Genomic DNA, 27659 nt, shown 5'->3' with positions numbered 1-27659 from the left:
CTTATCCTTAATTACTCTTTGCATTTCATTGTTTCTCCACATTGGCTTTTTGCTTTAAACTCCAGCTATATTTAATGGTAGATGACACGCAAAGCCTTTGGGCACACATTAATTTATCGCTGAACATTTCCTCTTTCCCCTCAGTCTTCTTTCCCTCTGTTGCTTCATCCAATTCAATTTCACTCATCGCCATGTTTCCCCCCAATTCTTCCAAAACTCACTCCGTTAAAATTCAGTGTCCTCATTTCATCCCTTTCTCTTTTTAATTTTACTTAGTAACCTAAATTATTACTTGCACCTGTCCATTTTCAGTCATGTCCCTCTAGGTCAAGTTCTTATCAAGTAGTTGAAACCTCATCACAATTAGTTTCTTTACATCAGAGACCTTTTTTATTGTTTGGCTATCCCACTATATTGAATACAACAGAAATGCCAATCACAGTGCGTTGGTGTGGGGGGTGCTGAACGTGGACTGGAATTTTCAATGATGACTCTCGGAGCTAGGGCAGAGGCTCTCAATCTTTCCAGACTACTGTACCCCTTTCAGGAGTCTGATTTGTCCTGCATACCCCAAATTTCATCTCACTTAAAAACTACTTGCTTACAAAATCAGACATAAAAATACAAAAGTACAGCACACTATTACTGAAAAATTGTTTCCTTTCTCATTTTTATCATATAATTATAAAATAAACCACTTGGAATATAAATATTGTACTTTCATTTCAGTGTATAACATATTAGGTCCCTTCCAACCCTGATATTCTATGATTCTATGATATAAAGCAGTATAATCAAGTTATTGTCTGTATGAAATTTTAATTTGTACTGAATTTGCTAGTGCTTTTTATGTGTCCTGTTGTAAAAATAGGCAAATATCTAGATGAGTTGATGTACCCGCTGGAAGACCTCTGAATACCCCCAGGGGTACACATTCCCCTGGTTGAGAACCACGGAGACGCTACCAACATAGTTCCTCACCATAGTTATGCCAACAGAACCCCATAATACAGATGACATTCCACTCATGGTAGGGTTTTCTGTAGGTGCAGGAACACTACCTCCCCACGCAACGGTAGCTACATCGACAGAAGCATTCTTCTGTTGACATAGCTGCATCTTTAGTAGGGGTTAGGTCAGCACAGCTATGTTGGTCCGGGGGTTTTCATGCCCCTGACTGACATAGCTATGTCGACCTAACTTTTAAGTGTAGAGCAAGCCTTAGGTGCCTAAATTGCATCACCTTTCAATGGAACTTGCACATAACTCCTTTAGCCACCTTTGAAAAATCCCACCTCCTACACTTTAGCTATAGAAAAAACATTAGTTAGGGCCAAATACAGCAACTGATCTACTCTCAAAGCTCCCATTGATTCAATGGGAGTACTGCACACAGAATGACCACAGGATGTTAGTCAACATTAGCCACTGGCTCCAAGATTGAAAAGCTTTGCTTTAGCTCTGAGAGCAATACTTGGAGAGATATCAGGCAAATTCAGTTCTGATCTAAGTGGGAACAACTCTTTCCCCATTCTTCTAAGTATATATTGGTCCCGCCACTCCATACAGGGGTGACAAGGGGCTGCCACAGCTCAGCTGGGTAAGGCAAAGGCCATTGCCACTGGAACAGAAAACACATAAAACAAGCTGCTGTCTTTAAAATAAAAGATCTGGGACTTTAGCCAAGCCCAGTGCTAAGAGCCTGATCCTGCAAGGTGCTGAGCACCCTCAGCTCTCACTGAAGTCAATGGAAGTCATGAAACTGACTTTGTCATTTTTTTTGGTGTTGACATTCTTTTCTTCAGGTTTGGAGATGCATAGGTAGGAGGGCAGGGCAAGCAACCTGGTCTCATTTCCCCAGCAGGAGTGCCAGGGGGACTGCAGGTGAAAGGGGTGGGGAGGGGCCCCAGCTTGCTCTGGCCCAGGGCCCCACAAAACCCTAATCCGCCCCTGTGAATAGGAACACAGGACATAGCACTGGAAGGGACCTCCTGGGTCACTGCGTGCAGACCTCTGCTTTTGCAAGCAACCCACCCTATAACCCCAGCTGTTTTTATCCTTTTAAATTTTCTTCTGGGCCAGCATGGGACTACAACTGTACCCAAGAAAGGGGCAGTTTAGTGTTTTAATTTGTTTATGGAATAGAGTCAGATCCCATCGATGCTCCAACTTTTCACTGTGTTGTAATTGCTTTGGCAAAAGCCATGCAATATGCAGGTCCCCTGACTCAGTTGTAGGTTAAAATGGGGCTTTAGCATTTTGCTATCATTAAATCCTGGCAGAGATTTGTCGACAGAAGTTGCTAAATATCCTGCGTAAAATGTGATAATTTTTAGTCTATCTTCCATGCATTGGCAAAACTTCCTTGGAGACAGGAGAGTTATGAGAGTTACCAAGGACAGAAGAGAACTCCCAAATGATTTTGAATCTGTTTTAACTAACTCAGTTTTTGCCTATGCTGATAACAGATGTCATTTCCCCAGTAATCGAAAGCCCTGCCAGTAATTTTTCCATTAAGAAAGTCTCCTTAAGACACTTCTAAGTACAATCAGGCACTTTTGTGATCACATATTTTTGCAGAATCATTTACATCGATTACTTTTACTGTTTGTGGCGTTCTGACACCTCTCTGACACCAAAGCTCCTTTATGAATATGAAGAATACTATTAGTTCTTATAGTACCAAAGCAATAATTTCACCCAATTCCACTCCCTCTGAAACCAAGGGTAAAATTCCTCTTTACTTCAATGACAGCAGGACTGGGCCCACTACTACACCTATTACTTGGCCAGGATGGAGACGTTATCACTCCACTGGAGCTACAGTACAAACTATTTCAATGCCCATTATCTGGCCAATATTAAAAACAGATTATCTGCTGCTATTTCCATCAGTTAAGGGTGAAATTCTGCCAGTGTGTGTGTGTGTGTGGCGGGGAGGCCAAGTGAACTCAAAAGGAGCCCCCATGGAATGCTGACAGCAGGATTTGGCCTTATCTTGACCTGTTCTTTTTTTTTGGTGGTAGTAGTACAGAAAGGTTTCAAAACTATCACTCTGCCGCAGTGAAGTCACTTTCCTTATTGATGAAGCATCAGCAGCTCTGTCAATGTGCTTGCTCGGATCCAAACCCCACAGGAGTCAGTGGAAAGACTCCCATTGACTTCAGTGGGCTTTGGATCTGGCCCTAAGATCCCAATCCTGCATGCCATTCCCTACGATCCCTTGGGCTCCAAACTGTTATGTAAAGAGAAGAAGATGGTGATGATAATGATGATTACGCTCACTCATAACAGACCAATTCATTAATATGGTATCTGGACACATTCTGTGAGTGTTACATGTATGTTACAGATACGAGAAGAGACAGCTAGTGGCCTGAACACCACAGGGCTACATATCTAGTGGTCTCTAAAGGTGGCCAGTCTGAGGCTGGGACATATTTCCAGCAGGAGGGAATTTCAAAGGCAATGATCCACCAATAAGAATCTTGACCATGAGCTCCATCCACACTGCATCATTAGACTAAGGGCTTGTCTACATTACCACTTAAGTTGATGTAAGTTACGTCACACGGGGTGTGAAAAAGCCACCCCGCGAGTGATGTAATTTACATCGACTTAAAGGGGTGTCTCCACCATGCTTGTCGAGGATGTAGCGCAGTAGTGAAGACAAGCCCTAAGCATGTGCACTGCCTGTAGCGTGGCCCTAATCCACACATTTCCCAGTCACAGTTAGTTTTACACTCTCACTCAAACCAGTTCATCTAGAACAAAACAAATAATTGCAAGAGACACTTTCCATGGTGACACAGCCTACCTTGGTACTGTCCAAAGAGTCTTTGTGTACAAACGCCTGCACAAATTCTTCAGGCCCAATGTGACTGAGCCTTTCCTTTTGAGAGAGAGAGAGAGAGCAAGAGTAATCTCCAGAATCTCTTATTTTTGGCTTTGCAAGACTTCAGCTTTACTAGCCAAGTTTTGGCATCAGGTTGAAATGGGACTTTAATGAAGTGCTATGCAGCCAGCAAGTTCCCCACTTTAATTTTCATAAAAACAATCAATGTTACTGCAACAGAAACAGAGGAGTGATAAACAGGGGAGAATAAAATCATCTCACTACCTCCAGCCAACAGAATATAAATAGCTTGTGGTGGTGATAAACCACACTGAAGACCTGTCTGTATTGTTCATAAAACGGAGGGCTCATGACCTAGTGGTGAAGTCACTGGGCTGGGAGCCATTAGACCTGGGTTCTGTTCCTGGCTTTGCTGCTGACCTGCTGTGTAACTTTGGGTGAGTCACTGCCCCTCTCAGTATCTCCATTTCCCTGCCCATAAAAGGGGGATAAACAATGTGATCTCCAGTGATAAGTAAAAGCTAAGTACATATTGCTTTGGCCCTTACTACTACTGTGCTTGCTGAAGGGGGCCAAAGGTAGCCTGGTGCCCAAGCGTATTGACTGTATGCAAATGGAGGAAATATGGCAATGAAGATGCATGCACCTAAATACCAGGAGAGCATCATTCCAGTGTCAAAATTAGAAGTAAATAATGTATTGAACTGACAGTTAAAGGACTAGGGATGTCCAATAGCTATAAAACTCTGGCATATCCTCATACATCTCAACTCTCACTGCCTAGGAGGGACAGTTGTGTTCTTTTCCCCCCATCATGACTAAGTGTCACTAGAATGGCAAGAGGCGTTACAGGTTAAAAAAGAAGCTAGTGTTTGCGATCCTGCCTGCACAGGATATCAGTTTAGCTCCCCAAAGAATCAGGCTCCCTGACACAAGCTCAAAGGGAGCACAAAGTAATATTTGCTTGGCATTAGCTCTGCATGTTTGGTCGAAATGAGACATTTCACAGGGAAAGGATTTCATTTGGAAAGGAATGATCATTGCAAACGATGAGTGCTCCTGTCCTACAGCTAACAAAGCTTCTCCTTCTACGCTGGAGAGAGCTACTTCCTACTGCCCCATAGCTTTGTCTCTGGGATTTGCTGTCTGTCAATACATTTCAAATGGATTTAGAAAGCATGAAATAAGATGTGATATTTTACAGGAGTTGACATCGGCATCACAACTGATTATACCAAGGCTGGCTGCTACTAAGTTCTTAATGAACTGAGCCCTACAGGCCAAGTTCTGATCTTGGTTACATTCGTGTCACTCCCTTTGACTTGCACATGTGCCCAAGGTCACACTTTATCCAATATGTGGAAGTAGGATAGAACATTAGTTACATTAGCTACCTCTTGTTATTATCATGCCAATGTGGCCTAGTGGGTAGAGCACCAGACTGGGTCTCCGGAGACCTGGGTTCTAATTCGAGCTCTTCTGTTGGCCTGTTGGGTGACCTTGGGCAAGTCACTTCCTCTCTGAGTGCCTCAGTTTCCTCATCTGTAAAATGGAAATAATGATACTGACCTCCTTTGTAAAGCTCTTTGAGTCTACTGATAAAAAGCTCTATAGAAGAGTGTGGCAGCCAGGCTGGAACACAATGGCCCTTGCCATGAGCTGAGTGTCAGCCTTTAAATGGTTAAACAATAAACTCAAAATCTGGCTGTAGGTGCCTTTAATTATTGAACTAACACAAATGGTAACTGCTTAGTCACAGTGCGTCATGACCCAGGCTTGTGAACTAGTACAGTGATTCTCAACCATGGATCACTGCAGTCGCATCATCTCATTTTAGAGTCAAGTTGTTCTGTGGGGAAAAAAACAAACAAACAAACCCTGCCACAAAAGGCTTCTGCAGTCTCTGGTGCTGTTTAGTTAGAGCTCCAGAAAGCTAGGAGGGCCAAAGTCACATATGCTGAAAACCAACCTTTTGGTTGGTGGATCCTATAGATGAAGCCTATAATTCATGGGTTTCCTTCCTAGAGATTCCTCTTGGAGGAGTAGAATATGGCCAACTGTGGGATTAGAAAACTTTCGAGTTCCATAATATTCCCCCCAACCCTTCATCCCTACACAGTTTCACCTTTTTTTTTTCTTTAAAGTTATTTTCCATTCAGGTGAACAGAGAAAAATAGGCTTAGGGCTCCAGAAGTGAACAGTGCCCTCCCAGGTTTAAGCTTAAGGGTATCAAGAGGTTTGAGGACAGATGCAGCGTTGTGGAGCAGCAGTGAGGTTCTGATGCACCACCACATAATCTGATGCCCAAATAAATCTGTTAGTCTTTAGAGTGCCACCAGACTCCTGGGGTTTTTTTCACATAATCTTTGAAAGGAGGAGGTAGGACACCCATGCGGTGGACCTGACATTGCATGGGAGAGAAGGCTTCGGGTCACCCAACCACCTTGAAGAAACTGCCCCCGTCACCGCCAGAAGAGGGAGCAACAATCATCAAAAGTCTGCTGAGGAGTGGTTTGGGTGGGGAGAAGGGAGACAGTAGGACTGGGTGGGCGCACAGGTACCTGAAGTCTCATAAGTTCAGGTCTATGAAACTGAGGAAGGAAAAACACCAACAAACGAAGATGCTTGTGTAGCAGAAAATTGGGTCTGAGCAATGTTAAAGCTTGAATATGGAACAAAATTGGGATGAAAGAGGTCAGCCATTCCACAGCACCTTCCATTCAAGGGGCTCAAAGCACTTTGCAAATGGAACTGAACTAAATTCACCGGGAAGCAGATGAGCAAACTGAGGGAGAGGAAGAGGTTAAGTGACCTGCTCATAGTCACAGGACGACGCACATACCCTGCTTCTCAGTCCTCCGCTCTAATCCACTAACCATGCTTCTTCCTGCAGTATTGATACTGTGCTAACTATGCTGCAGCAGCGTATGTATTTCACTTGGGTTTTGACGACACAGCTACTGCTGGGCTTTAAAATGCCACCTTTGAAATCAAAGTTAGGAATTCCACATGTGTTGCACTTACCAATTCCACATGTGTTAGCTGCTGAGCCAGAGTGTAAGGGTCACTACAGACGGTCAGGATTTCTCTCTGAATTGACGGCAGTTTACTTTTAAAGGCAACCAGCTTGTCAGAGACAGCAGCACTGATCTTGACTATTCCTTCCTGCCCATGGCTAAGGGTTGCAAGCTTCTGATTCAGGGCTTGCAAAAGCTGATTCATCCTTTTCCAGTAGGCCTGGAGAGGAAAAACAAAAACTAAGGAGGAGATAAACATACAAAAGCCACAGGCCTCGACAATGGTGTATTTTAATTTTCCTACCCCAAAATATCCATAAACTAGCACTGGGCTACCATCTGATTTTCACCAAGACGATTTCAGAACAGCCAGTCGACTTAATTATAGTTCTGCCCGCCAGCTCTGCACCACAGAATCAGCCTCCAGGCAGGTGTGCAAGCAAGCTGTGCTCCTTTGTGCCAGCCCAACCCATTGACCAGCGCCACCACAGACTGGCCAGCAAGGATGATAAAAGGATCAGGAAAGAGAGGTGGAGCCACTAAAGTGAGCAGCTCCAGATTTCGACCAATTGTAACAGACAGCAGAAGTTGGCCCTTAATTTCCATTTAGTAGTTGCCATGCCAAGGACTCTACTTCTTAGCGATGGCTTGTCATAATGAATATGGCTAATGCTATTCATAGCTCTCTCCATCCCTCTGTTTTGCACAACGTCCCAACACAGCGGGGCTCGCTGCTTGCAATGGATGGCCATGTCAGGAAGGACGGAGCACTTCATAGATGTGAGCAGTTAATACACAAATAGTTCATTTCTTTAAGCAAAGCTTATATTATTGTATTCCTATCACAGCAACACACTCGGGAGGCATAGTCATTCCTGGGCAGCCTAGGCTGATGTCAGATGTGGTGCTATACATGTCATACTGCAACCTAGAGGAGCTGGGGGTCACGAAAGAGGGGCTGGAATGCTCTTGGAACACACCCATGACTGACAGATGCAAATGCTGTAAAACTGAAACACCTGGGAAATGGTTTGATGGATTCTCTAGACAGAGATTTTCATTTAATAAGGCCAGGCCGGAATCGATGGGAACATTTCACAGCTGTGAAATGTTCCAAGGATGAAAGTCCCTGGGAGCCGCTCAGCTTAGCTGCGCGTGGCCACACAAAGCTCTCCCCTCCCCTGCATCCTGAAGTACGGCAGAGCAGGGCAATGCTCCGTGGGCTCACCTTGCTGTTGTTTTAAGCATAAGTTATGCGTGCACTCGCTGTTTGTTGATGGCAGCACATCCCCCAGCTGCGGTGGACTGGTCCCTACTCACTTGCACACACCATGGGCACTTGGGGCATGGTTTGCAGGCTGGCTTATTAGCAACTATACCTCACAGCACATTCTGATGTGCTACAGAGGGATACTTATCTGGCTGCTTGTAAGAAGGAGAACCCCCTACTCCTCATCCAAATGGAGAAAATTTAGCCTACATATATTTTATATGTTACTGAGCTAACACAGTGCAGCTCTCTTTGTCCCTCTCTATGGCAAAACTAGGTATAGCAGTTTGAGTCTGCAATTGCCTCTGAGCTTTGATCCTTCAGTTTAAGCAGTAAAACCGTGAGTTTCTAGACAGAGAGGCCCTGGGTTCAATCCTGCAGATGATTCATTCAAGGAGGTTGCTACATAAACATGATCTGGGATCTAAAGACCGCTTTGCAGTTCACTCACAGCTACACTGTAACCACCGGCAAACCTCCCAAACACATTCTAAGAACATATCACATAGCAGTTTCCCCTTGGAAGAGACACAATCAATGTTTTGTATTCCTGGCGCTCACATTTTAAGTGGGCAATTCCTCAGGGCCCAGGCTCAGTGGGTGTGGTCCATGTGCTCATTACTTCAAGGAATAAAATAAGGTGCTTACACCCACTCTGCTTTCACTACAATCAAGGTGAGAGGCTGCAAATCCCTAGCACATCTACAGCACTTCAAAGCCTGCCATAAGACTTTCATTATTTCTCTGTCAGTTAATGGCTTTTCTAACAGAAGGAAAGAGATACTGAGTTTGCTCATTCTGCTCATGTGAGTAGCCTGCATCATTCAATGGACTGCAGCAAGTCAGGTGAACAGGATTTGGCTTTACTATTCCTTAATCAGTAGCTGGGGAGCATGAATCAGCATTCACGTCGCACTCCCCATCAGTACCCAGCCCAGGCTGGGGAAGCTAACGATCCAACCAGCGGACCAAATTCAGGCCACGTGCCAGCTGAGGGCTGTTGCACATACGCTAGGAAGAATCAGTAGCTGATGAGCCTAGTATACTGTGAAGACCTTGAGGGGTGGGTAGGTAACTCTTGGAAATTGCTGGACACGCATTCTATTTCAAAATAATGCTGCTTAGGTATCACTGGGTTTTTTGCCTCTCTCTTCATTCTCTGGCCTTGTCTACACTACAAAGTAGTGTCAGCAAAAGTTATGCTGCTTTAGGCTATGTCTACACTGGCAATTGAGTGACAAAACTTTTGTTGTTCAGAGGTGCTAGCCACCCCAGCTCCCGAAAGACAAAAGTCTTGCCACGGCAAGTGTCAGTGTGAACACGCGTCCTGTTGACAACGCAAACGCCGCTCGTTGGGGGTGGAAGTATTCTGTCGGCACAAAAGTGGCTACGCTGCCCGACTTTCAGCGGCTGTGTCAACTTGGCCATGTCACTAAAAGCTGTGTAGTGTAGACATAGCCTTAATTAAAGCGCTTTAATTAAAATCACTGTTGCATGTCCACAATAGCTCCTTGTGTCAGCAGAGCGCATCCACACTAGCAGCTCTTGCATCGACCCAGAGAGCTCAGCATGGTGGGCAGCTATCCCACTGTGCAACTGGCTGCCAGGTGCTTTGGGAAGGGTTTGCAATGCCTCATGGGGCAGGCACAGGGTCACATGATGCAGGTTTCTCAATCCCATCCTTCCGGGGAGCATCCTAGTAGATTGTCAGCGGCTTTTTCAACTGAAGTGTGCATCCGATGAAGTGAGCTGTAGCTCACGAAAGCTCATGCTCAAATAAATTGGTTAGTCTCTAAGGTGCCACAAGTACTCCTTTTCTTTTTACAAGGCCTTTGTTACTAAGGCTACTTCTATGAAAACAAGAACCTTTGTTTCGTTAGATAACAAAGATTTTTCCAGCATGCTGCTTACTGGCTCTGATGCAAGAGAGCTCACCAAACTTCTCTCTCATATGTCACCAGGTGCCCAGAAGGCAGAGCTTTTGGTTACCGCAGACTGGGCTGGCTCTGGAGCAGTGAAGGGTGTCTGAACATTTTCTGTGGTTTATGCCCATATGGGCTTGCACACGTCTCTGCTGGTTTTGAATCTCAGTGAATAGATCTGGTTGAAAAATGGGTTTCTCTCTCCCTGCAGAAAATGTTGATTTTTCAGTAGAAATTCAAATACCAAGACATTTTGGCTGGAAATCAAAATATTTCCATTTTTGACTGAAGTATTTTGGTTTTGGGGCATTTGTTTTTCAGAAAGAAAAAGTCTACAGAAAGCAGACAATTTTTGGAAAAATGTTTCACTCAGTTGAAAATCCAATTTTCCATTAAAATAAAATGTTTTGACAAAAATTTTATGTATCCTACCTCTAGGATAACCAATTCCTGACTGTTTTTATGCAAAGCAATAAACCAACCCAGCATTTCTTGAACAATTCAGGAACATTAGCAAACCTTTTCACAAACCTTGGTCTACATTTGTAGTTTCCCCGCTTTTGTAGTGAACATTTCACACAGATGTAGAAATAGGCCACAGAAAACAAAGATTCATATAAATGTCCCAGATAATATATAAAGAAGAGAGTGACACTGAACATACATAAGCAGGAATATTTCTAAATAAAATTTCTCCAAGAAACTCATTGAAAAAAGAGAGTTACACTCATTTTGCTCAGTGCATTTCCTTGTATTTGTGAACTGCCTTATAGCTTTTGCCATCACAGAAGGATTTCCAGCCTTGTTTAAACTGTAATCAGCAACTGAAAATAACGTTTTAAATTAGATTCAACACTATATTTTGGAATACTCCTGCTGGTAAACATCTTGCCACAAAGTGACACTTGATGATATAGAAGCTAAGTGCTAGAGTAGAGAGCATGCCATCCTACACTGCTTTGCTGCTAGCTTAACAATTAAAAGAAGAGTGCTATTGTTTAATATTTAAACAAAATGTTTAATTCTTAACCAGGAATCTTCAGAAGACAGAGCCCCGCAGGTAGCTCAGGAGCTCAAAATTTTAATTAAAACTTCTCTCTCTAAATGCAAATGACAACACATGGCAAGCAACCATTCTCAGCATGTGTACCTTTATGAACACTACACAGAGCCCTTAGAAACCAGACTGTACAAAGGACAGGAGAATATCCTGTAGGGGAAAATCCTGCAGTAGCCTAAGGGAATGGACTAGATGACCTAATAGCTCCTTTCCATCTCTGATTTCTGAGATTCATAGTGCTGGCAGCTTTCTTTCAAACAAGCAGAACCAACAGCACGGTGCCTCTTTCATGCTGTTTCTCCAAAAGGAAATTTGCATTTGTAGGATGGGAGTTCTTCCTTAAGTTAATTATAGCGTTTGTTCAGGCGTAATCTCTTGTAATTACAGCTCACATTAATATTTGAAACAACAATGATTTGGGCCAGATTCAGAGATGCACTGAGCTCCCCCGGGACACCTCCCAACTCCCAGCAAAGGGAACGGGAGGTGCAGGGGCTCAGAAGTTACAGGCATACAGCAACTGTTCAGGGCTGGGCCTTTCATTTATGTGGCAAAGAAGTAAAAGTTTATATGCCAAAGGCTAATCTCTCTCGTGTTTTTAGCTCTTTTTCAGCACTGCTGCTTAAAATAAAGTATCAATTTTTAATTAGATGTCTTGCAGCAGAAAACTCGTCTGTTCCTAGCCTCCCTCCTGTTCCTTCCTTTCCAAATTACTCTACTATATGACGTTGACATATTTCCGGCAGCTTCTTCCTTCAACTACAAAAGATCGGTGGACACAAATCCCCTTCTTAGTCAACTGGCAGGAGAGTAGAGTAAACTGTTTAACTATCTGCAGAAGCCCTCCTCTCCCCTTAGTCAGATAGGAACAACTCCAATGCTCGGAAAGAGGAGCTGCACAGGTACAACACAGGAATCAGAGTGCTCCCAATAATAATAATAATAATTATTATTATATAATAATAAGCAACATAGTGTAGCAGTGGCTACTCCACATGCTTCACTGCAAAGCTCATGGCCTAGTCAACTGTGACCTTCAGCACGTATCTTTCACTGCTGGTGCCTGTAGAGCAAGAGACGGGATGGGGGCAGGATGGAATGGAGGGCTGCGTGTCAGGGCCAGAGAGGACGTATGCTGCATGTTGGACTCCAAAACGGGTTATGATGTAGCAATTTGGGAGTCTACCGTTAACTTCACTCCCAGACCAAGCGTCCACCTGGGCTGTGAGGCACGCTCCCAGCGGCAGTCCTCAATGTGGCCGGCAGTGATCAAGCAGTGATAAAACCTGGAAATCCCATTCAGAGCATGGAAGGCTTTTCCCACTATATTGGAATCAGGCAGGGCAAATGCAGTCCCTTTAAACTGAGCCTAAAACATGTAGGGTAATGTCAACCTTGGATTTTTACCTGGACTCACTAAAAATGCTTAGAAATAGGAGTTATTTCCATTGTGTATTGAGTTTGAACTCCTGTGGAAGAGACAGGCTTTTTGTAAAAGGGTCCTGTTGCAGGTAACAGCAGGTGGTTGAATGGAGGCCAGCTGCCTTAGAGATCTTCCTACAACTGCTGCAAATCTTAAAGACGTGTTAATTATTCCAGCCCAGAACATTCATGAACATCTGACTCTGATTTAAGATGTGACAGTTCTCTCCATAACATGGCTCTTTATTTGCCATTCAGAATCAGTCTCTCCCATTCATGTATTTCAGGTACGGGGTCTGATTCTCCTCTCCCAGGTGACTTGCACAGGGATAATTCCAGGATGTAAGTGACAGCAGACTCTGTGCCTCAAAAGGATATGTCCCTGCTCCGTTCAGAATAAGCTTATCACTCAGTATTGTAAGTGCAGATCTCAAAGTACAGTCACAATTTACTGCTGCCCAAGCTTTAAATGTTATTTTCTTGCAATGGCATGTTCCTGAGACATTTTCCCTCCACAGAGAAGGGAGGAGAAAGGATTCCCACATCTGTTGGGCCCAGCCCTAATCTCAGAGTGGTCAGTGGGAAAACTTTCAGTGACCACAGCGGGAGCAGATTCTGGCCAATTATGGCTAAAAACAAAGGGAAAGCTCCCCTTTGCAGAAACAATGTTAGAAACCCCTCCTGACCCCAACACAGTCCTCACCCATGCCCATCCCTCTCCTCTGGCATAAGTACACTGGCATGCGAGTGCTGAACAAACTGATACCGAAGTATAACAGTCCAGAACACCTAATGAGCCAGAACCCCAGCTAGTGTAAACGGGCACAGCTTCACTCCAGTCAATGTGCCTGTTTGCACTAGCTGAGGATCTGGCCCAGATAGTGTATTTCTGTCTGCATCCCTCCAGGTTGCTGAAGATTGTCTCTATTAGCTAAGGGGGAATCTCCATTAGTTTTAAGGGAAGGAGGGGTCCTATCCTGTCTGTAGCCTGCAGTCAACAATAAGACTGACACTAAAACCTGTCTCCACTCTGCTCCTGACCGTGCACCGTTACATGACGTCTCACACCTTCTGATGCAGGTAAGCTGACCACTATGCAATTTATTCTGTGGGGATCTTTGTCCTCTCCAATCGCATGGGTATTAAAGACCCCAAAGCAATTTTTGTAAGGTCAGGGGGTTTCCCCAGTGTCCTTGGCCAAAATTTCCCTGCACTCTACGTGCAGCACACTGTTCCCAGGCTGGGGTACGCACTCCACCCCGGAGATGGCTGCATTTCAATAGAGCGGTATCATTTATGAGACACACTGCCAGCTTTGGGCTGTTAACATGTACATTGCAATTTATAAGTAGCAGTAAAAAACGGTCAGTCTGGCTAGAGGTTTATTTGTGAAAGCAGAGACAAAGGAGGAGGAAATCTGTGAGAGACTCCCGTCCCAAACTGTGCCATTGGGCTGGGTGAGGTTCCAGCAAAACTGGCCACAGGACCAGCCCAGATACCCAGTGCTGCCTGGGGTGTCTCCTTCCTGGGGGCGGGTCATGGTCATGTATGGGGAGGCCTTTATGGGAGCAGTGTGTCCCTGGTACTCCCCCTATGCTCCCTTGCATCCAGGCTCCATTCAACAATCACGCAGTCCCCCACCCCCACTCTCTTCTCCTGGCATTTTATTTATGGTGGCCTCCTGGCCAGCCAAACCAGGGTAGCGATGCCAGTGTACAACCAGCCAGTGCATTGTCAGTGGCTATGCCAGCCCAGCCCAACAGCAGCTGCTTCCATTTCTCTCCTGTTTCATGTGGATGGAAGAGGCATATTTCCTTTCCTCTCTCTTTCAATCCTACAGTTTTGTTTTGTTTTTTTAACTGGACTGCCCACATCTGTGGCCTAAAGCCCAGAATGAGCCTGGATGCAGCCAATGGACATTGAACTTCTCCACATCCCATGGTTAACCTAGCAGTAATTAAAGACTCTCAATGCACTATTAACCCTTTTCCTTATCATCTGCATGGGCTTTGTGCTATTTTTAATATTACTTGGCTTCTGAATTTATTTCAAGGCCAGACCCCTGAATCTGAATTCAAGTCCCACAGGCATCCCATCTCTACACTGCTCTGCTCCACTCTGCTATGGATAAAGTTAATGGGTTTTAAAGGCCAGAAGGGACCACTATGATCATCTAGTCTGGCTTCCAGCATAATAGACCACAAGTTGCTGTGTTCAGTTAAGAAGTGCCACTTTCTGCCCCCCAAAGAGGTTGCATTTCACCAAACAGTTGTAAAGCATCTGGGAAATACTTCAGGTTGTATTACCAGTCACATACAGGCTTTTATATTCCAGGTCACATAATGCAACTCTCATAAAAGACATTGTTTGGTTTTAGGCTTTAATTTCCTCCCCAGAAGCATATGCATTTGCAAATGACTTAGAAACAGCAGGTTCACTGTTTACTGCAACTAATTCCTGTACCAGATAAAATCCAGAGGTTAATGCTACCTTCATTTGCAGTCAGCATTTTACTTCACAGGAACCTCTGTGTTTCACATCTCGGATTAATATTCAGTACAATGCAGTAGATTTAGCATGTGATCACCACTTGCAGCCAAGCACAAGTGGATTTAGGAGCATGACTCCCATTAATATCAACTGACTATATCTAGGGCATCATGCTGACTATCTATGGTCTTACAATTAGCATCTTGTCAGGCCAGTGTATCTAGTGTGATGTGGTACAATTTTCAATAGCCAGGGTGAAGCTTAGAAGAAGCGAGCACACCCCATTTGTAATTACATCACACCCCATTTGTAATTACATTCAAGTACTGTTGTTAATCAGCATAAGGAATAAACTTTGCAGGCAAACTAAGGACCCAGATCCTGCAGTTCTTATGCAAAACTCCCATGGAGATCAATGGGGAATTTTATGGGAGTAGCATTTACAGAATCAGGTCCCCAGTGAAAAGAGAGGCCCTTATCCAGACATTTTTTGAAGACGTGTCAGTGGGGAGGAAGGTCTGTGCAGATTATCCCAGGTGTGGATCTGCGGCTGCTTCTTTCCCGAGGAATTAAATTTTTCAGTGTACGTGGCATTTTAATTGCTATAATCCCAGGGTTATCCGCCGGCCCCTGGGGTGACAAAGCTAATTAACGCTAAGGCCGGCAGTGGCAGCGCTGAGGTATTTTCCATACTGCCCCACACGGCTAGGTTGCGTGCCACCTGTGAAGGCACAACTTGAATTTTTCAAACCACATTTGCATTTTCAGTCCCCTCTGCCGGGGGATCCTCAGAGGGGAGCTTCCAGTGCCTGTGCTGGATCAGAGACAGGCATTCATATGTTTTGGGTGCTCTGGGGGCGGGGGGGTTAGGGGTTAAACAGAAAAATGGTTCCTGATTCTGAGAGGCAGCCTGGGCTAGAGAGCGGGGGAGGGTGTGGATGGAGCGGGGGGAGGGGGGGATGTTGGATGGGGCAGGAGTCCCGGGGGTGCCGTCAGGGGGCAAGAAGCAAGGAGGGGGCAGGGGCGCAGCCTCCCCTAACTGGCCCTCCATACAATTTCTGAAACCCAGTGTGGCCCACAAGCCAGAAAGTTTGCCTGCCCCTGAGTTAGACCCTGAGCATGTGAGCAAGAATCAGCTAGCACCTGAAAGAGAGGATGCTTGGGCAGGGTGGGCCAGGTGGCACCATTGTCTCATCTCCAGCCATGGTCATCCTGGTGCTTCACAGGAAGGAGATTTACAGAAAAAAAACCCAACAGAATACACCAGGAGAAAAAATTGCTTCCCGATCCAGCTGAAATCCTGAAGTATGAGCTATAGGAATACACAACATAAACCGGAAGTGAGCCGCAGGGCTGTTGAGCCCTGCTCCTACCATCACAAGCATCCCTATCATACAATCACCATCATAGGTTTGTCACTAGGCCATGCCCTCTCCCTGGCCAGCAGTGCTCAGATTTCAGGTGGCACTGGTCCTTTACCAGCTCACTCCTAGAAAAAGGGAAATGTAGGCTCTGTGCCCCAGTTCACACCAGCTTCTGCCAGCATAACTCAGGTGTGAATCTGGCCTGATAAGTGCTAGGTATCATTCAGATTTTGTCACTTTCAGAGGAGCCCCTTTCAGCTCATTTTCCAGTGTTTAAAATCTCCCCCAAGCCACTCTATCGAGCCAATAAGGGGGATCCCTAAAACACTGTCCAACCCTTGATGGTTTTATACTGAGCCTTAATTTTTATGGCCTAAAGTGAACAAGATACAAAATGAGCTAACATTCTGGCCCATTGACCTTTTGGTCTTCATTGTGAATCCCAGTGACATTAGTCAGGCCATGATCTGAATCTGATGTTCTGTATTGGTTCTGTTTCTGGATCCTGCCTCCGCAATATTAATCAGCTCAATGATGAAATCTCTGAACCAAAACCCCACTGGGTTTGCTAGTGAAAAAAGATGACAAAAAGGCAAAAGTTTGCAGCCTATAGGGGCAGACACAGAGGGGATAGCAGAGAGATGGAAAATGAGGCATATGGGAGAGGGTACAAGGAAATAAGACTGGAGAGGAACATGGAAAAAAGGGAAGGGGAGACAGAAAGAGAATCAGGAGGCAGAGTATGACTGTAAATGACCCCACGTGGCTCTATGAAGACTCATCTTCTCTGGGTTAATTAGCTTTACTTCAAACAACCAAGGATTTTATTTAGCCATATAAAATCACTGAAAAAGATCTATCCCACATATGTTGCATTAAATACATTTGCATGTTCCATTAGTCACTGCTTGGGTAGGAAGGACGGTCTAGTTCGGGCAATGGACTTCTCTACTAGCAGCAGCCTCAAGAGACCCAGGTTCCCAATCTGCGCCTCAGTTCCCAATCTGTAAAATGGGGATAATGCTTCCCTACTTCAAAGGGATGTGGTCAGGACAAAAGCCATTAATGACTGTGGGGTGCCTATTCTATGGCTATATGAGTACCTAGATAGACAGACAGACATTGATTTCAATAGATCTACTATGGGTTTTACCAGCAAAACAGAGCAGAATCTGGGTTCCCTCGTAAAAGTCTTCAGCAATAGGAACAGATCAGATCAGAGTCCCCTGTGGATGCAAGTTCTTGAGAAATCTCATCCTCACCTCGTCACACGGGGCTATCCTGTCAATCATGTCTTTCAAATGGCCAATCATCCGCTCTTCCTGAAAATCATAGGGGAAAGTTTCTGTCCATTCTGTCAACAACTGTAGGAGTTTAGGCCCAAATTTTCTGATCCGCGCCTGGAACAGAGACAAGAGTAATAGATACTGATTGGAAGCACATTCAACAAAGTTCTGATAAATGCCTGCTGAACTGAGTTTGGGGCCAGATTTTCAAGGAAGGCACTTATGGTTGCACCAGCAAAATCTGCTCATATGCAAACAAGTAATCTGGTGCACAAATGACACATTTCTGATGCAAAATATACACATGCCTCTCTGCATGCACAACTGTCTGTTATACATGCAGATTTATGTATTTTGCACATGCAATTGCCTGTTTGTGATTGGATGGACACATTTTGTTGGTGCAACTGTGATACCTTATTTTAAAAGATCTGACCTTTTTAAAAAATGTACATACATACATTCCTCCCCTACCTCCCCCTCTCATACTGCAATCATTTGGCGGGGGGAAAAATGGTTGCAAAGTGTTTCTTGAGTCAACAAACAGATGATTCTTTTGCTTCTTTGCTTTCTGGTAAGATACAACACAGTTAATTTGGCAGCTTTACTGCATCTCCGATTACTGATAATGCTGTCCACTTCTCATGGAATAAGCCATCAGGAAGGAGGGCTGGGCAAGACAAAGAGAACACAAACTCATATCATATGGACCTGCAGCCAATTCTGAGCAGGTCTAGATGTATCTGATTATGCGACTGTCAGACGAGTTTGGGGATATTGGTGGGGGAGAACGTCAGTGCAACAGCTTTTAATGCATGTTGCTTCCAAAGTTTTATATTTCCATAATCCAAGACAACAGGCAGAGCAAATTACTCTAAACCAGTGATTCTCAACCAGAGGTACGCTTACCCTGGGGATACATCAGCTCACCTAGAGGATATCTGCCTACTTTTACAACAGGCGACATAAAAAGCAGTAGCAACGTCAGTACAAACTAAAATTTCATACAGACAAGGAATGACTTGTTTATACGGCTCTATATACTATACGCTGAAATGTAAGTACAATACGTATATTCCCATTGATTTATTTTATAATTATAGGGTAAGAATGAGAAAGGCAGCCATTTGTCAGTAATAAGGTGCTGTGATACTTTTGTATTTTTATGTCAGATTTTGTAAGCAAGTCGTTTTTAAGTGAGGAGGAACTTGGGGATCCGCAAGACAAATCCGACTCTTGAAGGGGATGGAGTCGGCTGGAAAGGTGCAGAGCCACCGCTGTAAACAGCAGCTACACTTTTATTTACAGAAAACCTGGACCAAACCCAACAGCTCGCCTCGGGAGCATGCAGCGGGGAAACGAACGTGCACCCTGTAATCAGGGAAAATTAGAGAGTTCTGCTCCACAGCCTTCTGCTTTCTGAAGAAGTTGGTTAAAATGCGTATTTCAGCTTCCCGCCAACAACAGGTTTCAATGTACCACAGCTCTATCAATAGTCACTGCCAGCTAGCATTAGCAGACACATGCTCAAGTACCAGCAAGTGGCTATTATGGAGAAGGCTCTGGTGGGAATTGCAAGGATTTGGGAGTATTTTTTGGTCCAGCGGGGTAAACTGATGCTTACTAAGCTTACAGACTGAAGGAGAGACTTTATGCTGGTCACAGGACATGACTCAAGAGAGTATTTGCTACTGAGGCTGGGTGGGAAGGATGCTCATAAGCAGGTCTTCCCAAAATTTGAAAGCTTAGCCCCACTCTAGGGAAATCAAATCAACGGGGCCCCCTTTCCCTGCACCAGGCCTACCCAAAATGAGCTCCCTCTCAAGGTAGATGGGGTAGATCTTCATAATATGATACTTCCTCTCTTTTCTTACAAGCTCTGATGAGCTGTGGAATACTTAACAATGCTCACATTGAAATGACCATAAGTGGCACCTGGGTTAGCACCCATGTAAATGAGTACAGCACTTCACACCTCAGAGCCATTGTTTCAGACTTTGCAAACACAAGCAGATATTTCTATTGCGCACATAAGCAGCAATTTTCATGTGCAAGTCAGGCACTTGGAGAGGTGACTGCTTTTACACATGCAATCAGCAGCCTGTGCAAAAGTGGGTGCACAGATTTGGAGGGTGGGGATGAGTATCGGGGCCATAATGTAACAAAGTGTTCTCAGGTTAATGGTTTCATGCAGTTGCATAAATCTTGAGCCAATGCAGAGATTACCAGTTTGAAAGCAAGAGATGATGATCCTGCCAATAATTTTTATCATTCTGGTATTTCAGTAACAATAGTATCAAATGACTGATGCACAATCTTCTCCGCTCCACCAGGCCTGTCATCAACCAACGTGCCATCTGGGACAAAACACACCTCCGATGTACTGGGTAACTCCTCATTGACACGCTCATGAAAGTTGTGATGGAATCTGGCACTGGATGAGTTAATCTTCTCAATTCCAACCTCCTCATAGGCACTGCCAGAGGAGGAGTGTATATGTACATACCATATCAGAATCTGCTACAATTCTCTGGCACAACAGGATGAGCTAAGATGCAAGAACAGCTTGGATTTTGTCATTCTGTTAGCTTGTCACAACCTTACTATTACTTAAACATGGTTCCTAGTGTGCTAGATATAGCCAGCTGTAAGAATGATCTGTCAGAACAGAGACCGGAAGGTTAATGGGTAGTTGCATGCTATTATTTGGAGATCACAGTGGCAGGTAAGCCTGAAAGGAATTGTTACATACTGTACCAGAAGCAAGAAAGCAAAAGGCCAGACGTATTAAGTAAAAACGGGAAAGACAATGGTTTGCTGACATGGGCAATTGACAGCGTGCAGTTTAAATCCTACCTCCTTGCATCCTGTAGGCTTGATCAGAGCCTTAAAGAAGTAAGAAGGGAGATCACCTGGGAAGTCTGAGACGGGGTGGGGGAGGGGAAGGGAGGTTAGAAGACTATTTGGAGGGACTAGCGCCTGGAGCTCTGCTCTTGGTTATTGATGGTATTAATAGGATGCCACTATGTCAGGTTCTCAGGAACAACAATAACCCATATGGGACTGGTAACATTCAAACAGGGAGGAGACAGGAGGACAGATGCATTAAGGACAAAATCAGCAGCGTTTTCCATCAGCCCTAGAGCTCTCTGCTCTTTGCAAATGTCACGAACCTTCTCGTGGTAGAACTGAACTAACCTTATCCAGTACCGGGTCGTCCAGTCGCTGCTGCTCAATGCACTTGTGACAAACTCGGGACAAAAGTTCATGAGGTTCAATGAAGAGTCTTGAACTCAGCAGGAATGTAAAGATATAGGCCTTCTGGGGAAATGAAACAGTCAGTCCTACTTTAAGACAGCTGTACAGTGTGTAAGATTTACCAGAAAATATCTTGACATCCATATTTAGATTTTCTCCTTGTCACCAGACAGAGACGTTGCTGATTCCTCAGGTTACAAGTATGCAGTCACCAGAGTCCACTCTCTGCCTTGAGTTTATGTATATTTGCATACATAAAGAAGTTTAAACTGTACTTTCTAAACATCTCTTCCATTACACTGAAGGCAGTGGGATTGCACTGGTGCAAATGAGAAGAGCATATGTCTAAAAGATGCACGGATTTCTGACCTTGACAACAGACTTTATTACATCTCTCATAGCCCCATTATCATATATCTGAGCACCTCACAGTCTTGAGTGCCTTTATTCTCATGTCACCCCTGTGAGGTAGGGCAGTGCAATTATCCCCATTTTACAGATGGGAAACTGAGGCACAGAGACTAAGTGACTAATCCAGGGTCAGACAAGAAGCCTGTAGCAGAGCAGGGAAATGAACTCAGTTCTCCCAAGTCCCACACTAGCACCATAACCACTGGACCATCTTCCTCTCTTATGTCAGTCTTTACTCCTTGTGATTTAAACCCTTCTCCCAACAGCAGCGTGTGCTACCTCTATAACTCTCACTTCCAACTCTTGCCAGCCCAGGCACCCAAACTCATGGCAATGATCTGTCACTAGATTGCAGGGCTCGCCCTGCCAGCATTTGGTAAGATTTACTCTAGCAACTTTCCAGAATTGGTTTTAGAGGCCAAGCTGTAGGAATGTCATCAGCAGCCCTACGAGTCACTGCCACTGTGGAGGGGCAGGTCTGTGAAGTATGCGGTTCAATTGTTTACAAATATATTTGTACTGTGAGTTTAAAGCATATGCATGAATCTCAAGTGAGAATCCTTAAAATATTGTGCAAAGTTGCTTTGGGTCCATAACCCCCAGGCGGCCTGGGTTACCATCCGGCAGCCCCACCAATGTTCCTGAACAGCTCATGAAATATTTCACATCATATTGGGACTACTAAAAACCCAACAACCGAATGTGTCCATGACCTAGTTTAATTGCTTTTCTCATTTTTCAGTTAATCTGTTTATGTTCAGGTGATCACAAACAGAGCAATTGCTAATGTAAGACGCTGCCTGTACTGCACTGATAACTTTATAGCTCCGCAGAAGTCAGTCACACTCTATGATTCTTCATAATACAAGTCATCCCGCTGGGACACATTAGCACTGAAAAGTTTTCCAGACAAATTCTTCCCTCAATTCCTCTGGGGCTGTGAAAATCCACTGAAGTCAATCGACTGCATTAGTGCAAAAGAGGAGGATTTAGCTTCTTGGATTAGATTCTCAATGCATCAGTGGAGTTACTCTGGATTTACACTGGTGGAACCCAGATCAGGACAGTCATATGGGCCCTTGGGCCCAGAGACTGTAAGAACGTTGGGCACAATACATCCTAGGTGATTATTATGAATGGGCATGAACCGTGGCTCTATTTTCAGTAAGGGAATGCCTCTCACACACAGAAGCCTGGGCAATTTTAGCAATTGCTGAAGTTCTGCAAATTTACTGCCTGTTCTGGCTTAGAGCTGTTTTTTGCTTCAGTCTAGCACTAAACCCCTCCAGGATGCTCTTCTGTTTTGCCCCCATGCGCCAGCTCACTATTCTTTAACACCAGAGCTTTACTTCTTGGTGTCTTACTTAAAGCAACAGATCCCCAACCTGAAGCTCTCTCATGGAAACTTAATCACAAAGCTGTTCAACGGCATTTAAAGCAATGCATCAATTTGCCAAGCTTTAATTGTAGGTCGCTTTAAATAAGCTCTCTTGATTCAAAACCCATGCATTTACATTGTTGCATAAAGCACTGCCCCAAGTCAACAAAATTAAACTGTTTACTATACTATGAATTGCTTACTTCAGGGTAGTAATCAGTTGTAGGTATAAGATGTTGGATCAAAGCATCAAGAGATGCGGAGGCAAGGTTTCCATCCTGGAAGATCAGTCCCCCTTGATCATCTTCTTTTGCTGAGTGCAGATGAGGACTGAAGCCACAGGGGGTGAACATACTGATAGAACTCAGGGTTTGGGGCATGCCTCCCTGAAACAGAGAGAGATTCGTGTCAGAGACCAGAGCGATCTGATCTACTCCCATAAACTCGAACAGCTTCCCTTTCCAATTAAAACGCCCCCAGCCATTAATGAGACCAAGGAGGGTTTCTGTTTACAAAACCAGCATGATTTCACGGCTGTGTGATGTCCTACACACGCAGCATTGCTTCTGCACCACATCTGCTTTCGGAAAGTTACTGCTTGAGCACAGAACACTCAGCTCCAGTTTTAGGAAGAGAAGAGGGCGGCACCTGCCTACGGCATCTGACTGAAGAGAGCGCCCAAACTACCTTGAGCCCCCCCAGCAGACAGTAGTGGAGAAAGTTTGCAGGAATTTGGTACACTATAGGCCCTTTAAAGAAGATCCTGTTCCCCTCCTGCTTTAGGCCCTGGAGATTCCCATGTAGGAAGGGGGACGCTTGGGCTTGAAACCCAGGACCTCCCAGGAGACAGTTGGAGGCTGTAGGCTGGAATTTCCATGTCCCCTGGAGCAAGTGGCGGCTGGTTCTTCATGCCCGTGGAGCTATTGCTAACATGCGGAGTAGGAGAAAGGGGAGGGGTTTCACCTCTGGCTTGCTGGATAAGGGTCTTGGGGGAAAGGCTGACGATTCCGTGGTTCTCAGGAGATGAATGAGTGGATGCAGGGTGAGAGCGAACAGTGAGGAAGGAGCAGCACGTCAGGTGGAGAGAAGTACGGTAGGGATATTGTGAGAGGTGAGATGGAGACGGTGTTGGGAGGGGAGGCAGAGGAACAGAGTGTGGGAGCCGTAGAGGAAAAAAAGGAAGGAATACAAAAGGAAACAAAAGAAGGAAACATGGAACTAGAAGGAATAATAGGAATGTGGGAAAGGACCAGAGAAGGCATTAGCATTATTTAGGCCAAGATTTTCAAAACTGGATGCCTGAAATTATGTTCCTAGGTCCACATTGAGCCACATAAGTGTCTTAATTTCAAAGGTACTCAGCACCCACAGGCTTTAACAACAGCTGCTGGGTGCTCAGCACATTTGAAAACCATGCAACTTATTTAGGGGTGTCAATGTGGACCTAAAAGCATAACTTCAGGCTTCCATTGTTGAAAATCCTGGCCTTTGTTCCGTTCCTATTCTCTGTGCCGGCTGGCACTCCAGGGGCGTCTCTCCCATTGAGATGTATGGAATGATTTGATTGTTTAGACTGTTGACCAATTGTTTAGTTTTTGAGTTGGTGCAAGCAACATGGTAGATTTTTCCATGTAGGCCTCCAACACACCTCTAAGCAACCCTGATGACACTGCCCAAGGTGAAAAGGAGTACTTGTGGCACCTTAGAGACTAACCAATTTATTTGAGCATGAGCTTTCGTGAGCTACAGCTCACTTCATCGGATGCATACTGTGGAAACTGCAGCAGACTTTATATACACACAGAGAATATGAAACAATACCTCCTCCCACCCCACTGTCCTGCTGGTAATAGCTTATCTAAAGTGATCATCAAGTTGGGCCATTTCCAGCACAAATCCAGGTTCTCTCATCCTCCGCCCCCTCCCAACCCCCACAAACTCACTCTCCTGCTGGTAATAGCCCATCCAAAGTGACAACTCTCTACACAATGTGCATGATAATCAAGGTGGGCCATTTCCTGCACAAATCCAGGTTCTCTCACCCCCTCACCCCCCTCCAAAAACCACACACACAAACTCACTCTCCTGCTGGCAATAGCTCATCCAAACTGACCACTCTCCCTACAATGTGCATGGTAATCAAGGTGGGCCATTTCCTGCACAAATCCAGGTTTTCTCACCCCCCCACCCCCATACACACGCAAACTCACTCTCCTGCTGGCAATAGCTCATCCAAACTGACCACTCTCCAAGTTTAAATCCAAGTTTAACCAGAACGTCGGGGGGGGGGGGGCGTAGGAAAAAACAAGGGGAAATAGGCTACCTTGCATAATGACTTAGCCACTCCCAGTCTCTATTTAAGCCTAAATTAATAGTATCCAATTTGCAAATGAATATGAGAATATGAAACAATACCTCCTACCACCCCACTGTCCTGCTGGTAATAGCTTATCTAAAGTGATCATCAGGTTGGGCCATTTCCAGCACAAATCCAGGTTTTCTCACCCTCCACCCCCCCCCACAAATTCACTCTCCTGCTGGTGATAGCCCATCCAAAGTGGGGTGAAAAAGCAACTCTTTACACAATGTGCATGATAATCAAGTTGGGCCATTTCCTGCACAAATCCAGGTTCTCTCACCCCCTCACCCCCCTCCCAAAAACCACACACACAAACTCACTATCCTGCTGGTAATAGCTCATCCAAAGTGACCACTCTCCCTACAATGTGCATGGTAATCAAGGTGGGCCATTTCCAGCACAAATCCAGGTTTTCTCACACCCCCCCCACCCCCATACACACACAAACTCACTCTCCTGCTGGTAATAGCTCATCCAAACTGACCACTCTCCAAGTTTAAATCCAAGTTAAACCAGAACATCTGGGGGGGGGGGTAGGAAAAAACAAGGGGAAATAGGCTACCTTGCATAATGACTTAGCCACTCCCAGTCTCTATTTAAGCCTAAATTAATAGTATCCAATTTGCAAATGAATTCCAATTCAGCAGTTTCTCGCTGGAGTCTGGATTTGAAGTTTTTTTGTTTTAAGATAGCGACCTTCATGTCTGTGATTGCGTGACCAGAGAGATTGAAGTGTTCTCCGACTGGTTTATGAATGTTATAATTCTTGACATCTGATTTGTGTCCATTTATTCTTTTACGTAGAGACTGTCCAGTTTGACCAAAGTAAATGGCAGAGGGGCATTGCTGGCACATGATGGCATATATCACATTGGTGGATGTGCAGGTGAACGAGCCTCTGATAGTGTGGCTGATGTTATTAGGCCCTGTGATGGTGTCCCCTGAATAGATATGTGGGCACAATTGGCAACGGGCTTTGTTGCAAGGATAAGTTCCTGGGTTAGTGGTTCTGTTGTGTGGTATGTGGTTGTTGGTGAGTATTTGCTTCAGGTTGCGGGGCTGTCTGTAGGCAAGGACTGGCCTGTCTCCCAAGATTTGTGAGAGTATTGGGTCATCCTTTAGGATAGGTTGTAGATCCTTAATAATGCATTGGAGGGGTTTTAGTTGGGGGCTGAAGGTGACGGCTAGTGGCGTTCTGTTATTTTCTTTGTTAGGCCTGTCCTGTAGTAGGTAACTTCTGGGAACTCTTCTGGCTCTATCAATCTGTTTCTTTACTTCCGCAGGTGGGTATTGTAGTTGTAAGAAAGCTTGACAGAGATCTTGTAGGTGTTTGTCTCTGTCTGAGGGGTTGGAGCAAATGCGGTTGTATCGCAGAGCTTGGCTGTAGACGATGGATCGTGTGGTGTGGTCAGGGTGAAAGCTGGAGGCATGCAGGTAGGAATAGCGGTCAGTAGGTTTCCGGTATAGGGTGGTGTTTATGTGACCATTGTTTATTAGCACTGTAGTGTCCAGGAAGTGGATCTCTTGTGTGGACTGGACCAGGCTGAGGTTGGTGGTGGGATGGAAATTGTTGAAATCATGGTGGAATTCCTCAAGGGCTTCTTTTCCATGGGTCCAGATGATGAAGATGTCATCAATGTAGCGCAAGTAGAGTAGGGGCTTTAGGGGACGAGAGCTGAGGAAGCGTTGTTCTAAATCAGCCATAAAAATGTTGGCATACTGTGGGGCCATGCGGGTACCCGTAGCAGTGCCGCTGATCTGAAGGTATACATTGTCCCCAAATGTGAAATAGTTATGGGTAAGGACAAAGTCACAAAGTTCAGCCACCAGGTTAGCCGTGACAGTATCGGGGATAGTGTTCCTGACGGCTTGTAGTCCATCTTTGTGTGGAATGTTGGTGTAGAGGGCTTCTACATCCATAGTGGCCAGGATGGTGTTATCAGGAAGATCACCGATGGATTGAAGTTTTCTCAGGAAGTCAGTGGTGTCTCGAAGGTAGCTGGGAGTGCTGGTAGTGTAGGGCCTGAGGAGGGAGTCTACATAGCCAGACAATCCTGCTGTCAGGGTGCCAATGCCTGAGATGATGGGGCACCCAGGATTTCCAGGTTTATGGATCTTGGGTAGTAGATAGAATATCCCAGGTCGGGGTTCCAGGGGTGTGTCTGTGCGGATTTGATCTTGTGCTTTTTCAGGAAGTTTCTTGAGCAAATGCTGTAGTTGCTTTTGGTAACTCTCAGTGGGATCATAGGGTAATGGCTTGTAGAAACTCGTGTTGGAGAGCTGCCGAGCAGCCTCTTGTTCATATTCCGACCTATTCATGATGACAACAGCACCTCCTTTGTCAGCCTTTTTGATTATGATGTCAGAGTTGTTTCTGAGGCTGTGGATGGCATTGCGTTCCGCATGGCTGAGGTTATGGGGCAAGTGATGCTGCTTTTCCACAATTTCAGCCTGTGCACGTCGGCGGAAGCACTCTATGTAGAAGTCCAGTCTGCTGTTTTGACCTTCAGGAGGAGTCAACCTAGAATCCCTCTTTCTGTAGTGTTGGTAGGGAGACCTCTGTGGA

At 45.0% G+C, this 27659-nt stretch overlaps 1 protein-coding gene across 1 annotated transcript in view; it reads right to left on the bottom strand.

Moving 5' to 3' along the window:
• Positions 1-27659, bottom strand: part of RASGEF1C (RasGEF domain family member 1C) — a 116066-nt gene that overhangs the window by 25015 nt on the left and 63392 nt on the right. Inside the window, exons 2-6 of the mRNA XM_084636182.1 lie at positions 22938-23120; positions 20886-21008; positions 17664-17801; positions 6881-7093; positions 3818-3892 (exon numbers count right to left, since the gene is read on the bottom strand). Coding sequence (XP_084492308.1) covers positions 3818-3892; positions 6881-7093; positions 17664-17801; positions 20886-21008; positions 22938-23114 — 726 coding nt within the window. The 5' untranslated portion in view covers positions 23115-23120. The remainder of the gene's footprint in view (positions 1-3817; positions 3893-6880; positions 7094-17663; positions 17802-20885; positions 21009-22937; positions 23121-27659) is intronic.

This window comes from Lepidochelys olivacea (genome assembly GCF_965140295.1).
Source record: "Lepidochelys olivacea isolate rLepOli2 genome assembly, chromosome: 8".
Classification (NCBI taxonomy): Eukaryota; Metazoa; Chordata; order Testudines; family Cheloniidae; genus Lepidochelys; species Lepidochelys olivacea.
The sequence above is the reverse complement of the archived record's forward strand: the minus strand, read 5'-3'. Positions and strand labels throughout refer to the sequence as shown.